The 19,519-nt window shown below is 45.6% G+C and overlaps 2 protein-coding genes across 3 annotated transcripts in view; both read right to left on the reverse strand.

Moving 5' to 3' along the window:
• Positions 1–95: 95 nt before the first annotated feature.
• Positions 96–6,531, reverse strand: asb4 (ankyrin repeat and SOCS box containing 4). Of its 2 annotated transcripts, none has more exons than XM_030347585.1 (6): positions 5,871–6,531; positions 5,295–5,594; positions 4,712–4,954; positions 4,037–4,284; positions 3,354–3,472; positions 96–2,634 (listed from the first exon to the last, which is right to left on the reverse strand). In XM_030347585.1, exons 1-5 carry the CDS (start codon positions 6,280–6,282, stop codon positions 3,401–3,403), a joined length of 1,275 nt encoding a protein of 424 aa, XP_030203445.1. In that variant the 5' UTR covers positions 6,283–6,531; the 3' UTR covers positions 96–2,634; positions 3,354–3,400. The 2 variants fall into 2 exon arrangements, with proteins under 2 accessions (XP_030203445.1, XP_030203444.1); XM_030347584.1 differs by having other exon boundaries at positions 3,354–3,467; positions 5,871–6,530.
• A 989-nt stretch (positions 6,532–7,520) lies between these two features.
• Positions 7,521–19,519, reverse strand: part of ppp1r9a (protein phosphatase 1, regulatory subunit 9A) — a 39,303-nt gene continuing 27,304 nt past the window's right edge. The window contains exons 9-21 of the mRNA XM_030347728.1: positions 18,808–19,037; positions 17,363–17,459; positions 16,566–16,713; positions 15,459–15,532; positions 13,996–14,146; positions 13,473–13,548; positions 13,084–13,137; positions 11,933–11,981; positions 11,534–11,578; positions 10,840–10,953; positions 10,588–10,611; positions 10,207–10,389; positions 7,521–9,711 (exon numbers count right to left, since the gene is read on the reverse strand). Of these exons, the coding sequence (XP_030203588.1) occupies positions 9,541–9,711; positions 10,207–10,389; positions 10,588–10,611; positions 10,840–10,953; positions 11,534–11,578; positions 11,933–11,981; positions 13,084–13,137; positions 13,473–13,548; positions 13,996–14,146; positions 15,459–15,532; positions 16,566–16,713; positions 17,363–17,459; positions 18,808–19,037 (1,416 nt within the window). The 3' untranslated portion in view covers positions 7,521–9,540. The remainder of the gene's footprint in view (positions 9,712–10,206; positions 10,390–10,587; positions 10,612–10,839; positions 10,954–11,533; positions 11,579–11,932; positions 11,982–13,083; positions 13,138–13,472; positions 13,549–13,995; positions 14,147–15,458; positions 15,533–16,565; positions 16,714–17,362; positions 17,460–18,807; positions 19,038–19,519) is intronic.

Here is a 19,519-nt window from a genome sequence, read left to right on the forward strand (position 1 = left end):
AGTTCATGAGAAGCTCATCTCTTGGAGATTCATGTCAGCATGAGTGCAATTTTAAAGAAGCTTTTAACTTAAGTAATAGCACATGTATATATGGATCTATGTGGGAGGCTTTGTCCTTGGCATGTGCCTATACTGTACATGGACTGGATAGTACCACGAATCAGGCTTTAGATTCATATCTAAAGTTTGTTGGCAGACAAGCTCAAATCAGGGTGAAAGGGGCGTTTCATTTACTTTTGCTTCATATTTGTTTCAACAAATCTTTTTGTTGGAGTCGAGGACCTGTATGCCCCTAATTGTTTTTTCCCAGAGTTCACAAACTCGGCCAGCAGTGGTAAACTGTAAAAACCTGTCTAAAGGTTTGAAACAACACTGTGTAATTGGCCACTGTAGAAATACACTTCGAAATCTCCATCCACTCGCGTGAATCATTTATCTTTGGTAAAATATCGGGACAGCTAGGTCCGAGATTAATTCCTGGAAGAATGCTGTCCTAAGCAAATCCTCAATATAGGCCAACTAGTAGTAGTACTGTTTGTCTTTCTATAAACATCGCATTCATGTAACAGAAACAGGATTGGTCCTGTCCGAGCACATATCTTTGTGACCTTGGGATGAGGTCACTGAAACGGTTCATATAACTGTTGGCAGAGGAACAGATGCACCAACAGGCCCATGGGGGTTCAATCCCTGTACTCGGAAGCATGCTGCAGGAACACACAGTGGCTCAGAGGGACACACACACATTGAAAGCACGATTGAAGCCACATTTCTAGGCTTTAGTAAATCCTTTCACGTTACTCAACAGTGGTTTGCATGGATGACCGACGATGCCGGAGACAGACGCTACGTTATGTTTGTTTCGACACTCCATGCTGTACAACTACAGCATGGAGGAAGACCAATGCTCTTCCCCTAATAGATTTTGGTTAGAAGTGGTTTTATCTTCAAGAGATATCATTGGTCTTCCTACCTGCCGTAATTTCAGCTGTCTTACTTCCTATGAGCCGTCAGTTGAAAATCTCTTTAGGGTAAAGGAAAAGGCACATGACAAGAAGAGCAAAGACAAGGGACAAGGGAACAGGGACCTAGATCTCCCTCTAGAAGTAATCCATGATCTGAAACATCAGTTTATATATAAAATCACACGCAACATTTTTTTGTTATAGAGGCTTCGTTAATTTTTTATCAAAATCTTCACTCATTTATTCCCAAAAATATATTTACATTATTTTTTATTTTTTTTAATTTTTTTAAATAAAGTTACTATTTTATTGAAGAAAAAACCAAAAACCGTAGCATATCCCCAGAGCCAGGCTCACAGCATGTGTTTACATGCTGTGTGCACAGGCAGTTACCTGGAAAGACAAGCACTTCTGGTCTAGTGGCTTTTTTAAGGGCTGGTTCTGCAAATATTGGCCCTTGCTGGGTTGGTTGTTGGGTAGATAGCCAATTCCTTTACGCAATGAGTTTTTTGTGTATAAACAGGTCACATTTTTAAATTAAATGATAAGTATAAACCATACAGTGTTAGCTTGTCGATCTGATCTAGAGGCCTATTCGATTATTTGAATGTATAAGGATTTAAAATACATTTCCATAGTCATACATTCTGCTTTCTACATATATTTACCACATGATGTTATTAATCCATGAATGATTGATATGCTGTCAAATTCAGCTTTCAGTTTGTGCATAAATAAATAATTGTCTGTCTATTTTTCTTTATTTCCATGATTATCCATTTATTTGAACATTGACTGTCTGAATGTTATTTTCTTTTTTCCAAGTGAAATACACGTCATAAGAAGTTAGGTAGTGTTAATAAATCTTGCTTAAGGATGCCTACAGGTAGACTATGGATAGAGGGATCAAACCCAGTAGGTTTTGGCGAGACGTAAACCCCCTAGCCACTACACTACCCTGACCGTCCGTTACAGCGCAGGTAGGGGTTAAACAAATCGCTAAGGATGAGTACAAGTAGCCTGAGGACATCAGGGACTCAAACCAAGAACCTTTATCTCTATAATTCCTTCAGGAGCCAGTTGTAAGTCCGAACTCTGACCATTCCAGTCTTCCTCCTTAAAAGAAAACTAGGATCTTAATAAATGTGTCCTTTCAGGTTCAGGCACTACATCCACCGACAAGAAAGGTGCAGATTAGTCCTGGATCAGCACCATTGCTGCTCCGTGGAGCTTCTTTGTTCATTGCCCCCAACGTGAAGCTTGATCCCACGTCTATAAAGTGCAGGCGGACCAACCGCCTCTCCCCTCCAACCGTCGTCCGTTGCTAGGCAACGCAGCAAAAGACAAACACACTTGGGCGCCGCTCTGTCGCCTGACCAGAAGGACCAGAAGGACCCTCGGCCGGCCTCGACTCAGGGTGGGGCTGGTTCAGTTGGCGGGGAGACCCAGGGTGACCTGACACACCCACTCCGGGGCCCCTTCAGTAGAGCGCTCCGCTGGGCTCCAGTAACAGGTACCTCTGGACGGACGGCGGCAGGGGGAGCCGCGGGACGGAGGCCATACACATCCCCCCCAGGGCGCCGCGGACGCTACACCTGGCCAGGTGCATCAGGGAGCGCGGGCCGTCGGACCACACGGAGAACAGGGAGTCGTAGAACGCCTGGTGTCTCTGGGGAGGCACGGAGAAGGGCCTTCTGTCAGTTAAGACTTGAATACATTCAGGTTCAGGGTTGGATTATTATTTATTTTCTTTTTTTCATTAAAGTTTATATCATTTGATTTGTTTTCATGCTTTGTTATCATGATTTGCGATTAAGTTTACTAAGAAAGTCGATAAGTCGTAAAAGGAGTTCATTATATGTGTGATGCAGATATGTTAGCTTTGTCATGGTCTGTCGGTCTGCCTGAAAAGGTGTGGGCTAAGAGGAATATGTCACATATTCCTCTCAGCCCACACCTTTTCAATAAAGTCAACAATGAAAAAAGCTCAATATTGGAACAGCCAAGCTTGTCACTGTTAGCAGGATGGCAGGCAGGCAGGTAGGACCCAATCGCAGACAGTTCAGGTAAAGGATCATTTATTAACGCAAAAGGCAAGGAACACCGAGAACACAGGTGACGCGGGGAACACACAGGACACAACTCACCACGAACTACAATGATCAGACAAGGAACAAAGGAAAGACAAGGGCTTAAATACCAAACACACAGGGCACGCAACGAGTAACAGCTGAAACACATTAGGGGAGGGAGCAGTAATCACACAGGAGGGAAACTTGACTGGACATGATTAAAACCAAAACCTGTGTATGTATATGTATAGGTATACACATATACAGTATGTGCATACATACTGAACATACAGTATCTCGGAACATCATTGTATACCTTATAGCAGTCGTCGGGAATGGACGTTCGCCATTTCCTTGTGGGCTTCAAGCGTTCGTAGGAGTTGGCCAGGATCTCCACTGCTTCAGGGAAGTCATGGCAGGCCTGCAACACCTGTACTGCAACAGACACACACCGACCATCCATCTAACCATCACCACTAACTACCGCGAGGGAGGGCTCCCGCCGCAGGGGACGTCTCCCCTCTGATCGCAGTGAGTGAACGATGGGAAGGGCTGCGGGCTAGATTATACCTCATGGGGCTCGACAGCGGTGCTTGCGTTTATGTGTCTTCTGTCCGCACTTCTGAGCGCGAGAAGTTGCCCAAGTCTTCTTACGCTCAGTAGCTAATTCTGTGACCTCTGTTCCTCTTGATAAGGTGAAGATCATTTTTTTTAAATGAACATTGATGTGAACCCCTGAACTACTCTATCAAGAATGAGCCGGTGAATGGTTAAAGAAAAGCATGAAAGGCAAGGGCAGCAATTTGTCGCCCGGACATGTATTTATTTTTGTTTGTTTATGGTTTTGGTTTGTTTATGAAAATGCATGTCCCTGCATGTACTCCTACAAGATGTCCCCTACAGCAACAACCTCTTGCCTCTGCGCCGGTGACACTAGAGATGTGCCTACGCCATTGGGGTCGACCACACCCAAGTGTCCTCCGAGCTGCGTGCACGAACCTTGTGGAACTGGGGAGGGTAGACGCGCGCGCCGTTGTGGTTCAGCAGCAGCTGGTAGCAGAGATGGGGGACGCCCATGGGCCTGACGCCGGTGACCTTCAGGAGGTACTGGATGGGGGCGCAGCCGTTGATGTCCATAGCCCGGGCGTCCGCCCCGCCCTCCAGCAGCATCTGCATCAGCACCTGGTCGCAGTTCCAGGCGGCCTTGTGGAGGGCCGTCTTCTTGTCCTCCTCTGGGATGTTTGGGTCTGAGGTCGGACCAAGGCGGGGAGAAGGGCGTGGTCATGTTGTCGCACGCTCGAATCAAAGTTATAGTCATAGAGCTACAGTATGTATGTACTCCACATATATATACATAGGTATGGGTATCAAATAATAAATATACAAATTTTGAAAGTGCAATATATGCGTCCAATAAACATAGATTAACTTGAATATAGCATTATATTCTTGGTAAAATATAAGTACATTTGTATACAAATTTGATTAGATAACTATGTAATAATTCATTTTGATTGGCTTGTATGGGATAACCTTATGCCACAGTGACCATACAAACTAAACTTAAGAAACCCAGTACCTGACCAGTTGCAATACCCTCAGAGCATTCTGAGTTGGTTGCAGATCTACACAACAATTTAACCTTTCTATGAACCACATGGGAGCATGGACCACCTGCATTGCGGTCCAGCAGAATGCGACAGACGAGGTGGTGGTCCTCGCTGTAGAGCTGCTCCTTCTGGTCGAAGGCCCAGAAGGCCGCAGTCAGCAGGGGAGTTTCCTTGTGAGAGTTGACCGCGTTCACTGCAGCGCCGCTGGACAGGTACAGTGCCGCCAGCTGGGGGATGCCGAACCGGGCGGCCCTGTGCAGCAGAGTGTCCTCTTCGTTGTTATCACTGGGCATGTTCACCTTCCCACCTGCAGACAGGAGATACTGTTCTTTCTTCCTAAAGATAGTTCCAGATGGTCTATTTTAATATAAAGTTTTCTCTGGATATTTTTTTTCTCCATTCTTCATGGCATAATACGTCTCTGTATGTATGTAAGCACACTGCACACACTCCATCTTTATGTATTTACTTTACCAATTAATATAGTAAGTACATAAATTCACTACATTATAAGCTATATAAAAATATATTACCCTCAAAAGGCATTATGGTATATGCTGTAATTACACTGAACTAAATCACATTAAACCCTTCGTTCAACCAAAACTACATGAATCCCCCCCCCCTCCCCATTGTTGACCTCTGACCTCTGAAAAGGAGCTGCTTGGCACAGTCCACTGAATCCCTGGTGATACAGTAGTGGAGCGCTGTGTGGCCGCTTAATGATTTGCTGTTGATCCGGGCCCCATGGTCCAATAGCAAGGCCACGCAGTCAGCCTGGGAGACCTCGCAGGCCACATGCAGCGGAGTCTTGCCGTTGGGTTTGCGGTTAACGGCCGCCCCCTTCTGGAGGAGCACCAGTAGTGACTCTAACGCGTTGTACTTGACGCACACGTGGACGCCCATCGCCCATGACTTCTCAAGTTTATAGCCTGGCAACCAGTATCCTGTGAGAATAGAGAAGGGGAATGTTGTTCTTTAATGAAAATAACACAACTACGCTCAATCGTGAGAAAAACAATAATATCTTGGCTTTTGGTTAAATTTCCTCCGTGGAGCTTTAGCGCCATCTAGGGGCTGATCTGAAATAATCGTCCTCCTAGCTTGTAACAACAAAACCAATGCATATATAATACGACTTTAATGATGTCTTAGTTCGAACCCATTCACTTTACGTTAACTCTATCCCGGCCACTATATATCTTCTTCAAATCCTGCCCTACCTTGCTTGTACGAAGCCAGGACCATGTTGCGGTCCTCCACCTCCAGCACCGTGTCTATATCCAGGTCGCTGTGGTACAGGATCTCCAACACCGCCCGGCCGTCGTTCCTCTGCAAGGCCGCCAGAAAGCGGGCCTTGAGCTCCTTGGCCGCCAGCTGCCTGGGGCTCAACTCCTCCATGAACACGGAGGGCGTCCCGCTGCCTGCACTTTCACCTGCACCCAAGTAGGGCGTCCCACTGCCTGCACTTTCACCTGCACCCAAGTCGGGCAAGGAGAATGGCGACCCGGAGACTGACAGCGGCATTATCGACATCAGCACACCACAGAGAAGGCCTGAGATGATCTCGCAAATTGCCGCGATAAAGGCGGTGGGCATTACCTTTTTCAAGGGCCTCTGTGGAGTGCCAAACATGCACTGCGATTATCGTAATCCAGAGGTGGTGCATTTGATTTCAAACATTCAATAAAAGGGAGTAGGCGTTAAACCGTATAGCAGAGGGAGGGAAATCCAATATGCCTAGGGTCCTGCTTGTGCTTGGTATTAATAGAATGGTGAGCGTGTTGTGTGTAATGGGTGTTGTAGACCCATGATGTAAAATAAGAACTGTAGGTCGTTTGTGGGAGCTGAAAACATCCACCTTGCCATGCGTTCCATTATGTATTGACTGGATTAAATGTGAACACGAAAGGTTTGACCAAAACAGACCCATTTATATTTGACTGCTAGGTTAATTGCGATTGATGAGATACTCAATATCCACGATCTAGGTCTACCTGTAGGTATCATTGGCCCATACCGGCTTAGCAACCTCCTTAGTAGCATTTATCAGAATTGTAATCCGCTTTGGATAGTAGGCCCTATAGTAGTCAAATTAATAGCAGTTATGGTAAATAGGCTATAGTCGTAGTAAATAATAGTAAAGTAAACGTGTCCATCATGAACCGTTTTCAGACCATGTCTGCTTTGTGGGCATCATTTTAAAAATTGTAATTAAAAACTGAAGGAAACATTGCCACTGAGCACACAAGCCAGACAGGATAGAAGAAGGCAAGCCAAAGGAATCAACAGACAGGGCCTGCACATTTTATTCAGTGTGACAAGTAGCTGCCAAATCCAACTTTTAATAATGCAAAAGAAAGGGGGAGAAGGAGCGAAGGGAAAGTAAGAATAGGATAGGAATAAGCAAACAGCTTGGTTTGTTCCAAAGCGTTAAAGCGTGGCGAAAAGTGTGTGAGTGACCCTGGCTCTCTCTACCCGTCACTTTGCACAGGAAAGACGGACGCACTCTAGATGGTTCAAGGTATTGCCCAAAACAACATCCTTTACCTAGAGATCGCTATTCATCCCGCGAGCAGCGAGCGCAGGCTAGTCAATCAACGAGAAAGAGGGTAGGAACACAAAACGGAGGGGATCCCCTTCTGTAGCAGCCCTAGCAAACTGTACACGGCCCACCGCCAGGTTAGAAAACAAGGCTTCTTTAGGGTTTATAATACAGTATATTGCTTTCGGCATGTTTCACTGTAGGCTACATAGAAAATGTTCAGTGGACGGCCTGGTCCGTCGACCTGGGTGGTGATAGGGGTAGTATTCACAGAAAGGGTCAAGTATCGCTTACGTTTTTGTTTAAGAGGAAGGATGAAACAACACAATAGGATTTTCTTATTTTTTTGCAATTTTTAAAATGGGATGACATATTAACGTTGAATCATGATCTCAAGTCACATTGTTGATGATTATCCACTAATATCTATAAAAAAAAGTATATTTTATCTTCTAACATAAAATCTTTTTTGGCCAAGAAAGAAAGAAAAACACAACTGTGCATAAATCATTAGATGGTGTTAATAATACTCTATTTCTTGCATAACTTACTGTAGCATAAACAATAGTCAAGATGGTTCATAAAATACATAAATAAATAATAACTGTTTCATTCAGAATGGTACAGTAGCTACCTTTTGTTGCATTGAGTGGATGTAGAGCTCAAAAAATACTTTCCAACTTTCAAACAGACAAGTGTAAACGATGAATGTTGAGCCATCACTAAAATATGTCCTATTGTATCTCACTAGTGCAACTTCTATCACTTCCTTCATCTGTGATGAATTATTCAAAACTACAGCTCCAGTCATCTTTCTTCCAGAATATCAGTTTTGTTTAAATATGTTAACAAGAAAGACAAAAAACAAAAGCATTAATATTAAGGTATAGCATTCTTGGATATTCATTCACATATTCTCAGGATCACAGGTGTCAAAAGAAAGGTAATGAAACAGTGATTTGTATGTGTGTGATTCAATTTGTCTTGTTTAAATTAGATCAATAATAAATGGATTTCGTAAAATGATTCGGATGATCAATCTTCGGATTGAAACACTATTTAGAAGTGAATAGAGATAATACTCATCTATGATTTCCCAAAGGCAGCAGCTGGGTAGTAATCATCTGTTGTTTTGATCATATAAAAAGGAGGTCGAAAGCAGATTACAGACGGCGTCAGAACGGTATGCATATAAGTACGAGGTTTCACTTTGTAATCATGGCGGCATGACTATGTGGGTTATTATGTCGTCTTTACTGTACATCGTACACTACCACAGTCTCCATTCCCGTCCTGGACATCCTTTTGAGTTCTGGCGGTTCTTTCCTGTCATTTTCATATTTTTGTCGGGGAAATTGCTTTTATAACACTTAAAGAACAATATACAGAGTCAGTTTCACACAAGTCCATCGACGACTTTCCAGTGATGTGGACTTTTCCAGTGTAGTCAGAGGTGGGGTCCATAGAGATCTGTTTTCTCTCAGTCAGGCCCCACTTGCATGGATTCCAGTGTTCAGATTCAGCAGCAACGAGAGGAAGCAGCACTGGCGACATCTAGTGGTGGACGTGTTTAATGGCCCATATGATCTCTCTGTCCCCCCACAGAGTTTGTGTGAGTGCTCGTGTTCTTCATCACAGCTGTCAGTTACTTCCCAAGGGACGCCTCCAGACAGGATATATTACTGTATATAATTCTGCCTGTCACATGATGGCACACTAGAGATATCTGCATCTATATTCATCGCTGTATATGTACAATGCCACTTGTAAGGGACACTATCGTACACATCCATTAATATGGCTATTACAGATGGCTCTAAATAAGAAAGAAGCTAAAAGATATGTTCTGGGTGGATGCGGAGGTCATGTTCAACCCTCTCGCCATCTAACCATGAATATGAATAAATACACGTACAGCAATAAATGTCTAAATAAATATAGATCTGAGCAGATGTTGAAACCGTAATACAGAAATAGCGTTGGTGGGGGGGGTGACGGCTGGGGAGAAGGACGGGCGGGTAGGGGGGCAGCGACCTATCAACAGTGTGAGCACCTTTTTTTGGTTTTCTACTCTGAAAAAAAATAAAACACACCGCCCAACAGCCAGCTGGTGGTCTCACTGTGGCCCACCACCACCACCTTCACCTTCACCACCACCACCACCACCACCACCACTGAGCCATGTGGAATATTTGAGCAGCATCGGGCATCTTTAAGGGCACCCCACTGAGGACATGGGGGTCCTTGGCGATGTCCAGGGGTCTCGAGGTGCTACTGGGTGCGGGGAGCGTGATAAGAACGACAGTAGGGGGAGGTGCCGGGCTCCCCCGGGGCGCCTAGGGCTCGTCCTAGGGCTCGTCCTGGCTCTGTCTCTGCTGCTCCTGCTCTCTCTGGCGGAGCTTGTCGCGCTGCCTCTCCAGCTTTTCCCGGTTCCTCCGGGTCTTGTCCTGCAGCACCTTCAGCTCCTTGATCTTCTTCTTCAGCAGCCCCCGGTCCTGGGACGACGACACGCCCAGGGCCTGCGCACGCACACAACGCACACGCACAAACACACGCATATGCACACACATACCCATATGCGGACGCACACACACGCACACACAGGCACACATACACACGCACGCACACGCATGCACGCAAACACGCACATGCAGACACACATACACACAGAGACACCCACACAAGCAACCATTTTCACAATGGACTTAACCTTCACCTTTATTTCTACTTTGTTTTATACCACCACATCTATTGCCGCCCATTTTGAAACTGGCATTTTGTGCTTGACTCTAGAGGGCTTTGGGTTGGCGGTTGTCGTATAACGTGGGCACGTGAAGCCGTTGGAGGCTCACTGTGATTAAGTGTTATGGTCGCTACACCAAAAAGATCGACTCAACTTGCCAATAGACCCGCCTCCGCAGCTCCAGCTCGTCGATAAATTCGACATACTAGAAACCTTTACCGCTTCTCTTCTTGTAATTTAGCCGGCAGCTTTGTGGGAGAGGTCCACTCACCTTCAGCTCGTTGCTCTCCATCTGCAGGAGGCGCTCCCCGTCCACGTTTTTGGCAGTGAATTCTGGGACATGGAGTTCCAGGTGGAGTCCGATGAGCCAGCGGGCCACCTGCTGGGGGGTCCACTCTGTCACGCTGAGGTTCGGCCCCTGGTGCTGCCTGGGGAACTGGGCCTCGTCTAGGATCTGCAGACGGAGGACAGGATGATGGCCCTCACACATCTATATGGGTTTATAGATGATAAAAAGATAATGCCTCACCCTTACATGCGATAACTAAAAGGGGGATAAGGAGATCTACGTAACTAAATGGGAAATCACGCATGGGAAACTATTCTGTGATAAAAAAACATGGATGCCGCAGACATTGAGTGACAGCCTTACCTCATCCTCTATCATATCCAAGCTCTTGAGCATGGCAGCATGAAGGACAACAGAATACAACTTTATTCACACCAAATGAAAAAGACACCAAAAAAATGGCGTCTTCACCGCATTGCAGACAGTATCCTCTGCTAAAGAACAACCATGACTCTGAAACCCAGTAGGGACACCTCAGTGTTTAGTCACGCGTTGTCTTGTGGTGTCAAAGAGAGGCTTGTGTGTATCGGGGTGGGGGGGTGTCTGTGGGCGCACCTCGTCTGAAGAGAGGGCCGGCGCCTGGGAGCGCTCCGACATCTTGGCCTCGTTCAGCAGGCTGCTGATCTCCACCGAGCTGCTGCTGCTGCTGTCGGCGCTGAGGGCCGGACCCTAGGAGACGAGAGAACCACAAGGGCCAAGGCTTGGCTTTACAGCGCCTGGGTCCAATGAGCTCAGGCTGGGAGGTGCAGTTTTATTTTACTTTCACCCGCAGACCCTAAGGATTAGTTAATTAAGACGGATCAGTGAATCTGTTTTTGAGTGATACAGGAGAGAAATTGAAGAGAAGCAATGGATGTGCTAGAATGATTGTGTGCTACTGAAGACAAGCCGTGCATATCTAAATCATTTCGCCTGGGAAATGAGATTTTCACGTTAGTATAAAGAACACGTTAGTGTCAGGATACTTAAATGATCTAACACCAAGATCAGCCCGGCCTGTGGTTAAACAAATAACCAATTTAAAAGCTCTACAATCACTCATTGATTAATCAACTTATGTAGGCTGATCAAATGTGTCATCTGGTTTGCACAGGTTTCTTGAGATTTGGCGATATTTTCAACCTTTATGATTAGGGAGAATTTATTGGTTTCGTTATCCCTATTTACCTTAAACCACCAATCATTGGCCATTTGACCAAAAGGGATGCATGATTGGACGAAAGTAAGGGATACACAATATATACAATACCAAATAATATGAATAGGAGAAGAAGTGGGGCCAGGTTAAAAAGTTCTGTTGAACAAAAAGCAGGTTTATTTAAATGAATAACAATAGCAACTAAAAACACTTTTAAGAAAATAAGATTGATTTCAATCATACAAAAACGTCTGAAAACCCAGTGAAAAAGGGTTTATCTATTTCTATTTGGTTATCCACAATTTTGCTAAAATGACCTATGATTGAATACATCATTGGACAATTAGTTTTACTACTCAAATGTTTTTCCAACTGCCTCATGAAAGAGCACTGTAATTGGTTGTTTTTTTTCACATTAACAGTTAGGCCTTGCGGCGCCATGGCAGCATTCTCCATAATACAACCATGAGATCATCAACCCTCTGTGCTGTGCAGTTTGACCTTGTATACCTTGGCCGTGAGTTTCTCTGGACTGTCCTCCGCCGAGGGCTCCTTGGAACTGAGAGAGAGAGAGAGCATACGGGCACAGAAAGAGACACCGTCGCACACAGATAGACAGAGGGAGAGAGAGACAAAGAAACAGGGAGGGAGAGCATACAGGGACAGAGAGAGACACGCACACACAGAGGGAGGAAGAGACAAAGAAACAGAGGGAGAGAGAGAGGGACGGAAACAGAGAGAGAGACACGGAGACAGAGAGAGCGACAAAGAAACAGAGATAGAGACGCAGAGAGGGACAGAAATAGACACAAACACTCACATACAGACAGAGGGACAAAGAGACGAGGAAACACAGAAAGAGCGAGAGACTTTAGAAACTTGATGCAATGATGACCACACAGATTTACTTCCCAGACGACTAAATAATTCTCAAATCTTGTGCGTGCGTGTGTTGGCAGGAAGAGTTGGAGAGCGGGGCAGAGTGACCATGGCCCTAGTTTGGGCCAACTGTGGGTTGTTGTCCGCCTGCCTGGTGCCTGTACCCCTGTCTTGAACTCCCTCTCTCTCTCCCCCATTTCTCCCCTTCCTGTTTTCCTCTCCAATGCGCAGACACACACTTTGTGACACACACACACACACACACACACAATCTAGACTCCTGACTGATTATATTGCTGCCGGCAATGAGTGCAGCAAATAGAGGAGTGTACTGAAAACTGCATTATCAGATACACATAAATGTAGGCACTGTAGTTATGCACTGTAAGTTATTTGGGTTAACACACACTCACACAAAACGATGTATACGCGCACAAACACACACACAAACAAATAGGACTACAACAAAGGGGTGTGTGGGTGTGCGTTTGTGTGTTCCTGGTGCGGATCCAGAAATAAAAAGAATGTAATAACAAGAAAACTTAACAAGAGACTGCCCACTGTGCAGAAAACACAACGTTGATAATTAATGACTAGCAGATGAGATCAATAGACAAACACGCACACTCGCACACACGCACACAAACAGTGTCTCTTAGGGAAGATCCAGTAAAGCAAAATGCATGAAGTTGATCCAGGGATGAGTCCTGCTAGACTCTAGGCAGCCTGGGTTTGGCATACAGCAGATGACAACACCACAGGTATCTAAACAATGTGTTTACCTGTTTCCCGGCGATGCCCGGGGATCCTTGGTTCTGCTTTGCCGTAGCGAGACTCTGAGAGGAACGGAGAGGAGATGAGAAGAGGCAGCTGGTGTCACGCGTTACTACGGTAACCAACACCGTGATCACAGCCTATATGTTCTCACACCGCTTTGACACTTTTTGCTGTTCTAAAAGTTTTAAATCATTTTATACTGAAACTAGTCCTCGCAAAAGGTGGCCCCACATCTTCGTTTTAACACATGCAGCCAGACGTTTATTTTTTTAAATGATTGATTCATGAGGCCCCCGTGGGTGAATGGATTATAGACGACTGTCCTACCACTCGTTATCCCAGTACACTGTTGTGTTGTTTTCTATCTCATTATTGGGTTTGGGCAAGGTCATACCCGGGCCCCGGGGCCTGTCTGTTGGGGCTCTCCTCCCCACTGCCAGCCGCTCCAGACACCATGTGAGACTGGCACCCTGCGGACAAAAAAACACTCTCTGTGACGTCCCGCAGATGATAAACACACTCTTCTGAAGCATGACCCAGCTCCCGGCTCCACGGTTGCCTCATCATGATTCCAGGTCTTATTGGGTTTATTTCGGTTACATCTGCAAGGTCATTTTGTTTCAGCGTCCGGTGAATGTGACTATGAGCATTTCATGACACCTGGCTTTTTACTTTTATGTTTTACTCTGCAGCAAAATGTTGACTTTCCAGCCAAAGGCAATAACAAAAAGAGGGTACGAAAAAAACCTATACATAAGAAACCTAAAATTAGGCAGGTCCATCGGACCATATCTTTTGGCGTCAAGAGCTTTAAGTGTGCATGCCAAACACTAAACGGCCGCTGTATTGACACTGCCCAACATTTTATTTTCGTTCATCGCTTTATGTTGTGAGGGCGGGGCCTAGGGTAAACGTACCGTCCTGATTGGTTCCCTGCGGCAGCAGTGAACGTCTCGGCGAACCCTCAGTGCTGCCGGGATTCCTGAGTCCCGCGCCGTCGAAGGACGCCGCGCTGCGCACCGAACCGCTCCGGCTATGGGCGGGACTTCCTGTTGTACTCTCTGACACCTGTCACCAAGAGAGTTGGGAGGGGAGGGGTACACAGTTAGGATGAAACAAACCAATATGATGTAGACCAAATATATAATTTATACAGTAAATATGAAATAGATAAATACTAATGGCGGTAAAAGGGATGGAAAGGCCGGAAACACATGTGGGGTGGCTCAACTTGCTAGTTGCCTAAGCAGGCAGGCCAGCAGGGGTCCTTATTCACCTAGGGACCATATTGGTTAGTGCGTCGGGAAACCTTCTAGAATACTTTGGGAAAACATGAGAACTAACTGAGTGCTACATTCCAAAAAAATACAGACCATTTACAAATGAAAATATAAAAAATATGACTTTGAAAAAAATATATTGGCATTGTCTAGCAATATTTATCCTAAGGCTAAATCCTTATTTATCCTTACTTATCCTAGCTTTCATTGTTGTGTACAGGGAATGGGTTAACCTAGCAATTGTAAGGGCTTGGCACTTGTCTCTATGAAAATCCTTACTGTACCGACAGCGTATTATGTTGTTTCTCTTTCTTCTGACAAATGTCACTTTGGATAAAAGCGTCTGCTGAATCCCCTAAACGTAAATGTAAATGTAATTCCATGTCCTCCCCCAGGAAACATTGAGAATGCCAGGCGAATACCTTTTCATGTTTCCCCAAAGATTCTAGGTTTTTCCCACCCAACAACCAACCAGTATGACCAGAGGGTGAATTCCTCTATAAAAGCAATACCTAGTAACAACGCAGCCAGGTTCCATTACGACCTGAGGTCCTATGCTACACAATACAACCCCTCTCTCTTTCAATCTGTTGTCCTGTTCCTATACTAAAAAAACACCTTTTTTGTGGAATAAAAAACACACACAACTGCTTCATCATTCTGTTTTTATCTTTGTCTTCAAGTTCTTCTTATTGTGTGTTACATACAAGCAGGTTCTCGGGTTCGTTTCAAACCTCATTTCCCAGTCTGGGAGCCTGTATCTGGCCAGTCACGACTCGGCGCTCCTGCCTTTTTTGCCTCAGTACTGTGTATGCTACTGCTACGCTAACAAAGGCCGCCTCTCTATCAGCATCTATTGTAACATGCTGAGAGACAACCGCATCATTCGTTCCGCTAGCACCGAACACTAACCCAGCGATGAATGAATCGCTTCGAGAAAGGTATTATGATATCTGATAGGATGACTCTGCATTATGGGGCCAAATGGCAAAACAAAAACACACACACACACACAAGCTCACACAAACACACATCAAAGAACTCCATTACGGCTTGATGTGAGAAATTAATTGAAATTGACTTTCGGTTTATTGACAAACCTCTCCCTCGGTAGAGCTGATGCTGCCTCGCACCCGACCGCCGTGGGTCGGCTTTCTACTGGGAGAATCCAACCCTGAGAACGCACACCCACAGATACACACACATTGTTCATCAATTTTGATGTGCAGCGAGGCAAGGCTGTTTCATGCACTGAACCTAATACGCAGCGCTGCAATAACTGAACTGTAAAACGATGTATTAGCCGCGTCACAAACTTAAACACTGGAGCACGACTGGATCTTACAGCAGCAGCCAGTTATTATAACAAAGTACCACTGAAAAGTTAATAATAAAAAAGGCCTGCAATCCTACACCAAGCCCACAACGGTGGGTCTTGTGCAGTGGTTTGGCAGACAGGCAGACTGCATCAGAGGGATGTGTTCCAGGGGATCTGCTCATCTCCAATGAGTCGTTGAAAAACTGCTATTGCTCCGCTTTTTACCATCGTGAACTACTTTTGTCTGTCACATTGTATTGTTTCAGTGGTTATGTTCTTGTCTGAACATGCAAGCTTCAGCAATGCTTTTTAAATCAAGGGATACATGAAAGGAGATGCATCCCTGTGTATGTTTACTGTATTAATCAACAAAAAAAAAAGGCATTGGAGTATTGCAGAAATACAGTGTGAGTTATTGCTGTTTGTGTACTCTGTTGGGGTACACGTTGAACCTTACCTGCAGCACTTCAATAAAAAATGATTCAAATGAAACAACAGATTTTAGCTGGGGACTAGGGATTGGTGAATCTTTTATTCACCCAGGGCCAGACACCGATCACCAAAATGTGTCTGTCTGGAGAATTAATATCCCGGTGCACTTCATCCTTCCCATTACTTCACTAATTCTAAACGCTGCCCACTAATCTAATCATTCCCCCTCTCTGCACACAGACCTTCTCAGGCTTAAATATGAACTCAATTAACCTCCCATTAGGGATGGAAATAAAAATAACAGTTTAAATTCCCCCCTCGCCCTCACTCCCTGCCTCACCTCTGCTACCTGGTTCATCCAGGAAATCACAAGTGCCATAATGAAAACAAAAGCAACCACAGCAAAGCCATCTCCACGGCAACGGACCTGCGGTCAGCGTATGCGCAGGGGCCCCACCTGGCTGCTGCTGGGGGCGGGACCTGTCGGCGGCGGCGCTACTGTTACTGCGACTGCTGTTGTTGCTGTTGCTGTTACTGTTGTTGTTGTTGACCTGGATGCCGTTCTGCTTCATCAGCTGCATCAGCTCCGACTCCAACGTCGCAATCTGGACCGAGACGGACAGGCAGGAAGGGGCGGGAGGAAAGGGGATTAGCCAATGGCCTTTTAGCATTGTTATTGTGTATGTGTTATTAAGGGAAGGCCGGACTAATTGGAGATACTTTACGACTTATGTAAGGGTGGCTCTGTGAGCTCAACGCACTGTTAAGAAAACACATGCAAATCGACAAAACCCGAGCTAATGAAGAAATGATTTGCATAATGTATAAACAAACGTTCCGTTTTAGCTCATTTCAAACACCACTGACGGATAGCCGACTTTACTAGTGTCAAAAGTCTCAAACCACAGCGGCTACGACAAGCGCGCCAAGACGTGTCCATCACTTTTAATTCCTCTGTTAGCACATTCGTTGGCGTTTGTTGTAAAAGTGAAGCATTTCTGTTTTGTTTCTGTTTTGTGTTCTACATGCTGCACTTGTTTCCTACATGCTGCGCACGCAACGTCAAACACGTGAGGAGTGAGACGCCTCCTTCATTTCCCTGCGATGCGTCTCTTTGCACGTGTTCTCGAGTTGCAGCGCGCCGCCGTCTAAACCGACGTCGGCGTTGTCTTCGTTTGCGTGTGTTTGGTCTGTCTGCGCGGGGGTCGTCTTGAGTTGCGGCGCTCTGAGCTCTCCTTTCAGGCTCGCCCTCACCCTGACTTGCAGGCTCTGGATCTCCGCCAGGTGGGCCTCCTCTGCCTCCTCCAGCCTCTTCCTCTCAGCATCCTCCTTCTGGACCAGCTCCACCTCCCTGGGGACACAGCGGGGCGGAGGAGAACAGCGGGGGTGGGGGAGTTAATGTGCTGCTGAGTCACTTCGCTTTAAGATGGAGAGCAGAATGGGGGGAAAAGCGAAGGAGATGACACAAATACATTGAGTGTGAATTTGTGTGTCTGTGTGTGTGTGTGTGTGTGTGTGTGTGTGTGTGTGTGTGTGTGTGTGTGTGTGTGTGTGTGTGTGTGTGTATGGGTGCGTGTGTGTGAATACATTCTTAATCGGCGTGAGGGGAAATCTTGGGCCATTTCCAAGACTGTCACTTTGACTTATTTCACACACTGACCTCGTACACATAACAACTCTAGCACGCAGACTTGCCCACACTCAAACACACACTCAAGTATAGCCTCTCTCCCTGCCCCAGACACACTTTTTCTCTCTCTCTCTCTCTAACAAAAAGAAACATGGTCTCTTTCTCATCTCAAAAACTCACTGTCTGGTTGTCTCCCTTTTTTTCTTTTGCCTCTCTCTCTCTTTCTCTCTCGCTCTCTCTCTTACAGTATTTTGCATAACAAAGAGAAGCTCCTCATTTAGATGTCTCCTTCATACCTCCACTCTGTCCTCTTTGTCCTTGCTGACTTGGCCACTGTGGCCTTGTGTTGGTGAACTAAAATCCTTTGCTAGCAATTAGCATGTAGACTAGAGAGTTAGCCTCCACAGTACAGAGAACCTGAGCTTTACCCAGGGGAGCTCTGAGCCAATTAGGACCAATCAGAATGGGTGGGAGAGATCAGAGCACTAGAGGGGTGAAGGGGAGGAATAGAAGGAGAAGAGGCTGAACGACTGAAGGCAAGAGATCCTCGGCTGCGTTTAGAACGGGCTGAGACTTACACCATGAGTATGGTTTTTTGAATTGATTTACGGAGTGAATATGCGTACGTTTTCCTTACTTAATGGCTGAATGAGTCATTTAATGATCGCAGTTAGAAATAATGAATGTGAGTTCTTGATCAATTTGGAAATACAATAAAGTAAGTGGGCCTTAATTACACAGCCAGGAGATGATGTTGGAGGGGGCTCTGGGTTGCGTTGGGGGGGTTAACGTTTATGCTATGTTCTAGAAAATGAGTTCTCATAACTCCTTTCCTGTATCAAATGTTAAGCTCTAGCTGCATACCCATTTACTTGGCAAGTTCTTTAACAGTTTCAGAAGTCTTGTGTGGTGTTTGTTGTTATTTTGGTCATTTAATTCGGTCATACATATTCAAACATCACCTAAACGTTCAAGCCATTCATTCCCATGTCATGACACAGAAACAGCAGCCAGCAGTCAGGATCCTAAAAACCAAAACAAACAAAATGGCTTCCCGGCCACCACTCACTTTTGCTGGTAGTCCTTGATGAGCTTCTTGGCCTTGTTGTACTTCTTCTCCAGGGTCTGGTACTGCGCCTGGGCCTCCTTCAGGTGCTCGTTGACCGTGTGGCAGAGGGTCTGCGCCTCGATCCAGTAGCCCTCCAGCTTCATCATCCTCTCCTTGTTCTCCTCGATGCTGGCCTTCAGCTGGCTCTTCTCCTTCTCCCAGCGCTGCTTCTCCCGCTCCACCGACGCCAGCTTGGGTAGGGGGGGATGGGTCAAAGGTCATGTCAAAGGTAGGGGTTGATGGGAACATGGAGGGAACACAGAGTCATTCCCAGTGAGCCGAGCGGGAATAAAGGACGCCGAGGGGTAAATCTAAAGGGTGTGGTTAATTAATATTACACCACATTGGGGGAAAAACAGGCATTCCCATAAATCAAAGACAAACAAAGCAAAATATGGACAGGAAACAAAAATTTGAACAGTTCCTCTACATAAAAATGTATCTTCTATCCTTCTATCCTTCTATCCTCCCCTAAAAGGCATCTCTGGCGTTGCTCCCTTAATGCAGTTGACATGGGAACCGTGAGCAATCAATTCAAGCCCTAAAAACCGGGGCCATTAAATTTGACAGTTTATAAATTGCACACAGTAAAATTAAGATATGGTTCCATTGACACACACAGACACACACCTCACACACACACACACACACACACACACACACACACACACAC

Source organism: Gadus morhua, chromosome 22 (assembly GCF_902167405.1).
Source record: "Gadus morhua chromosome 22, gadMor3.0, whole genome shotgun sequence".
Lineage (NCBI taxonomy): Eukaryota > Metazoa > Chordata > Actinopteri > Gadiformes > Gadidae > Gadus > Gadus morhua.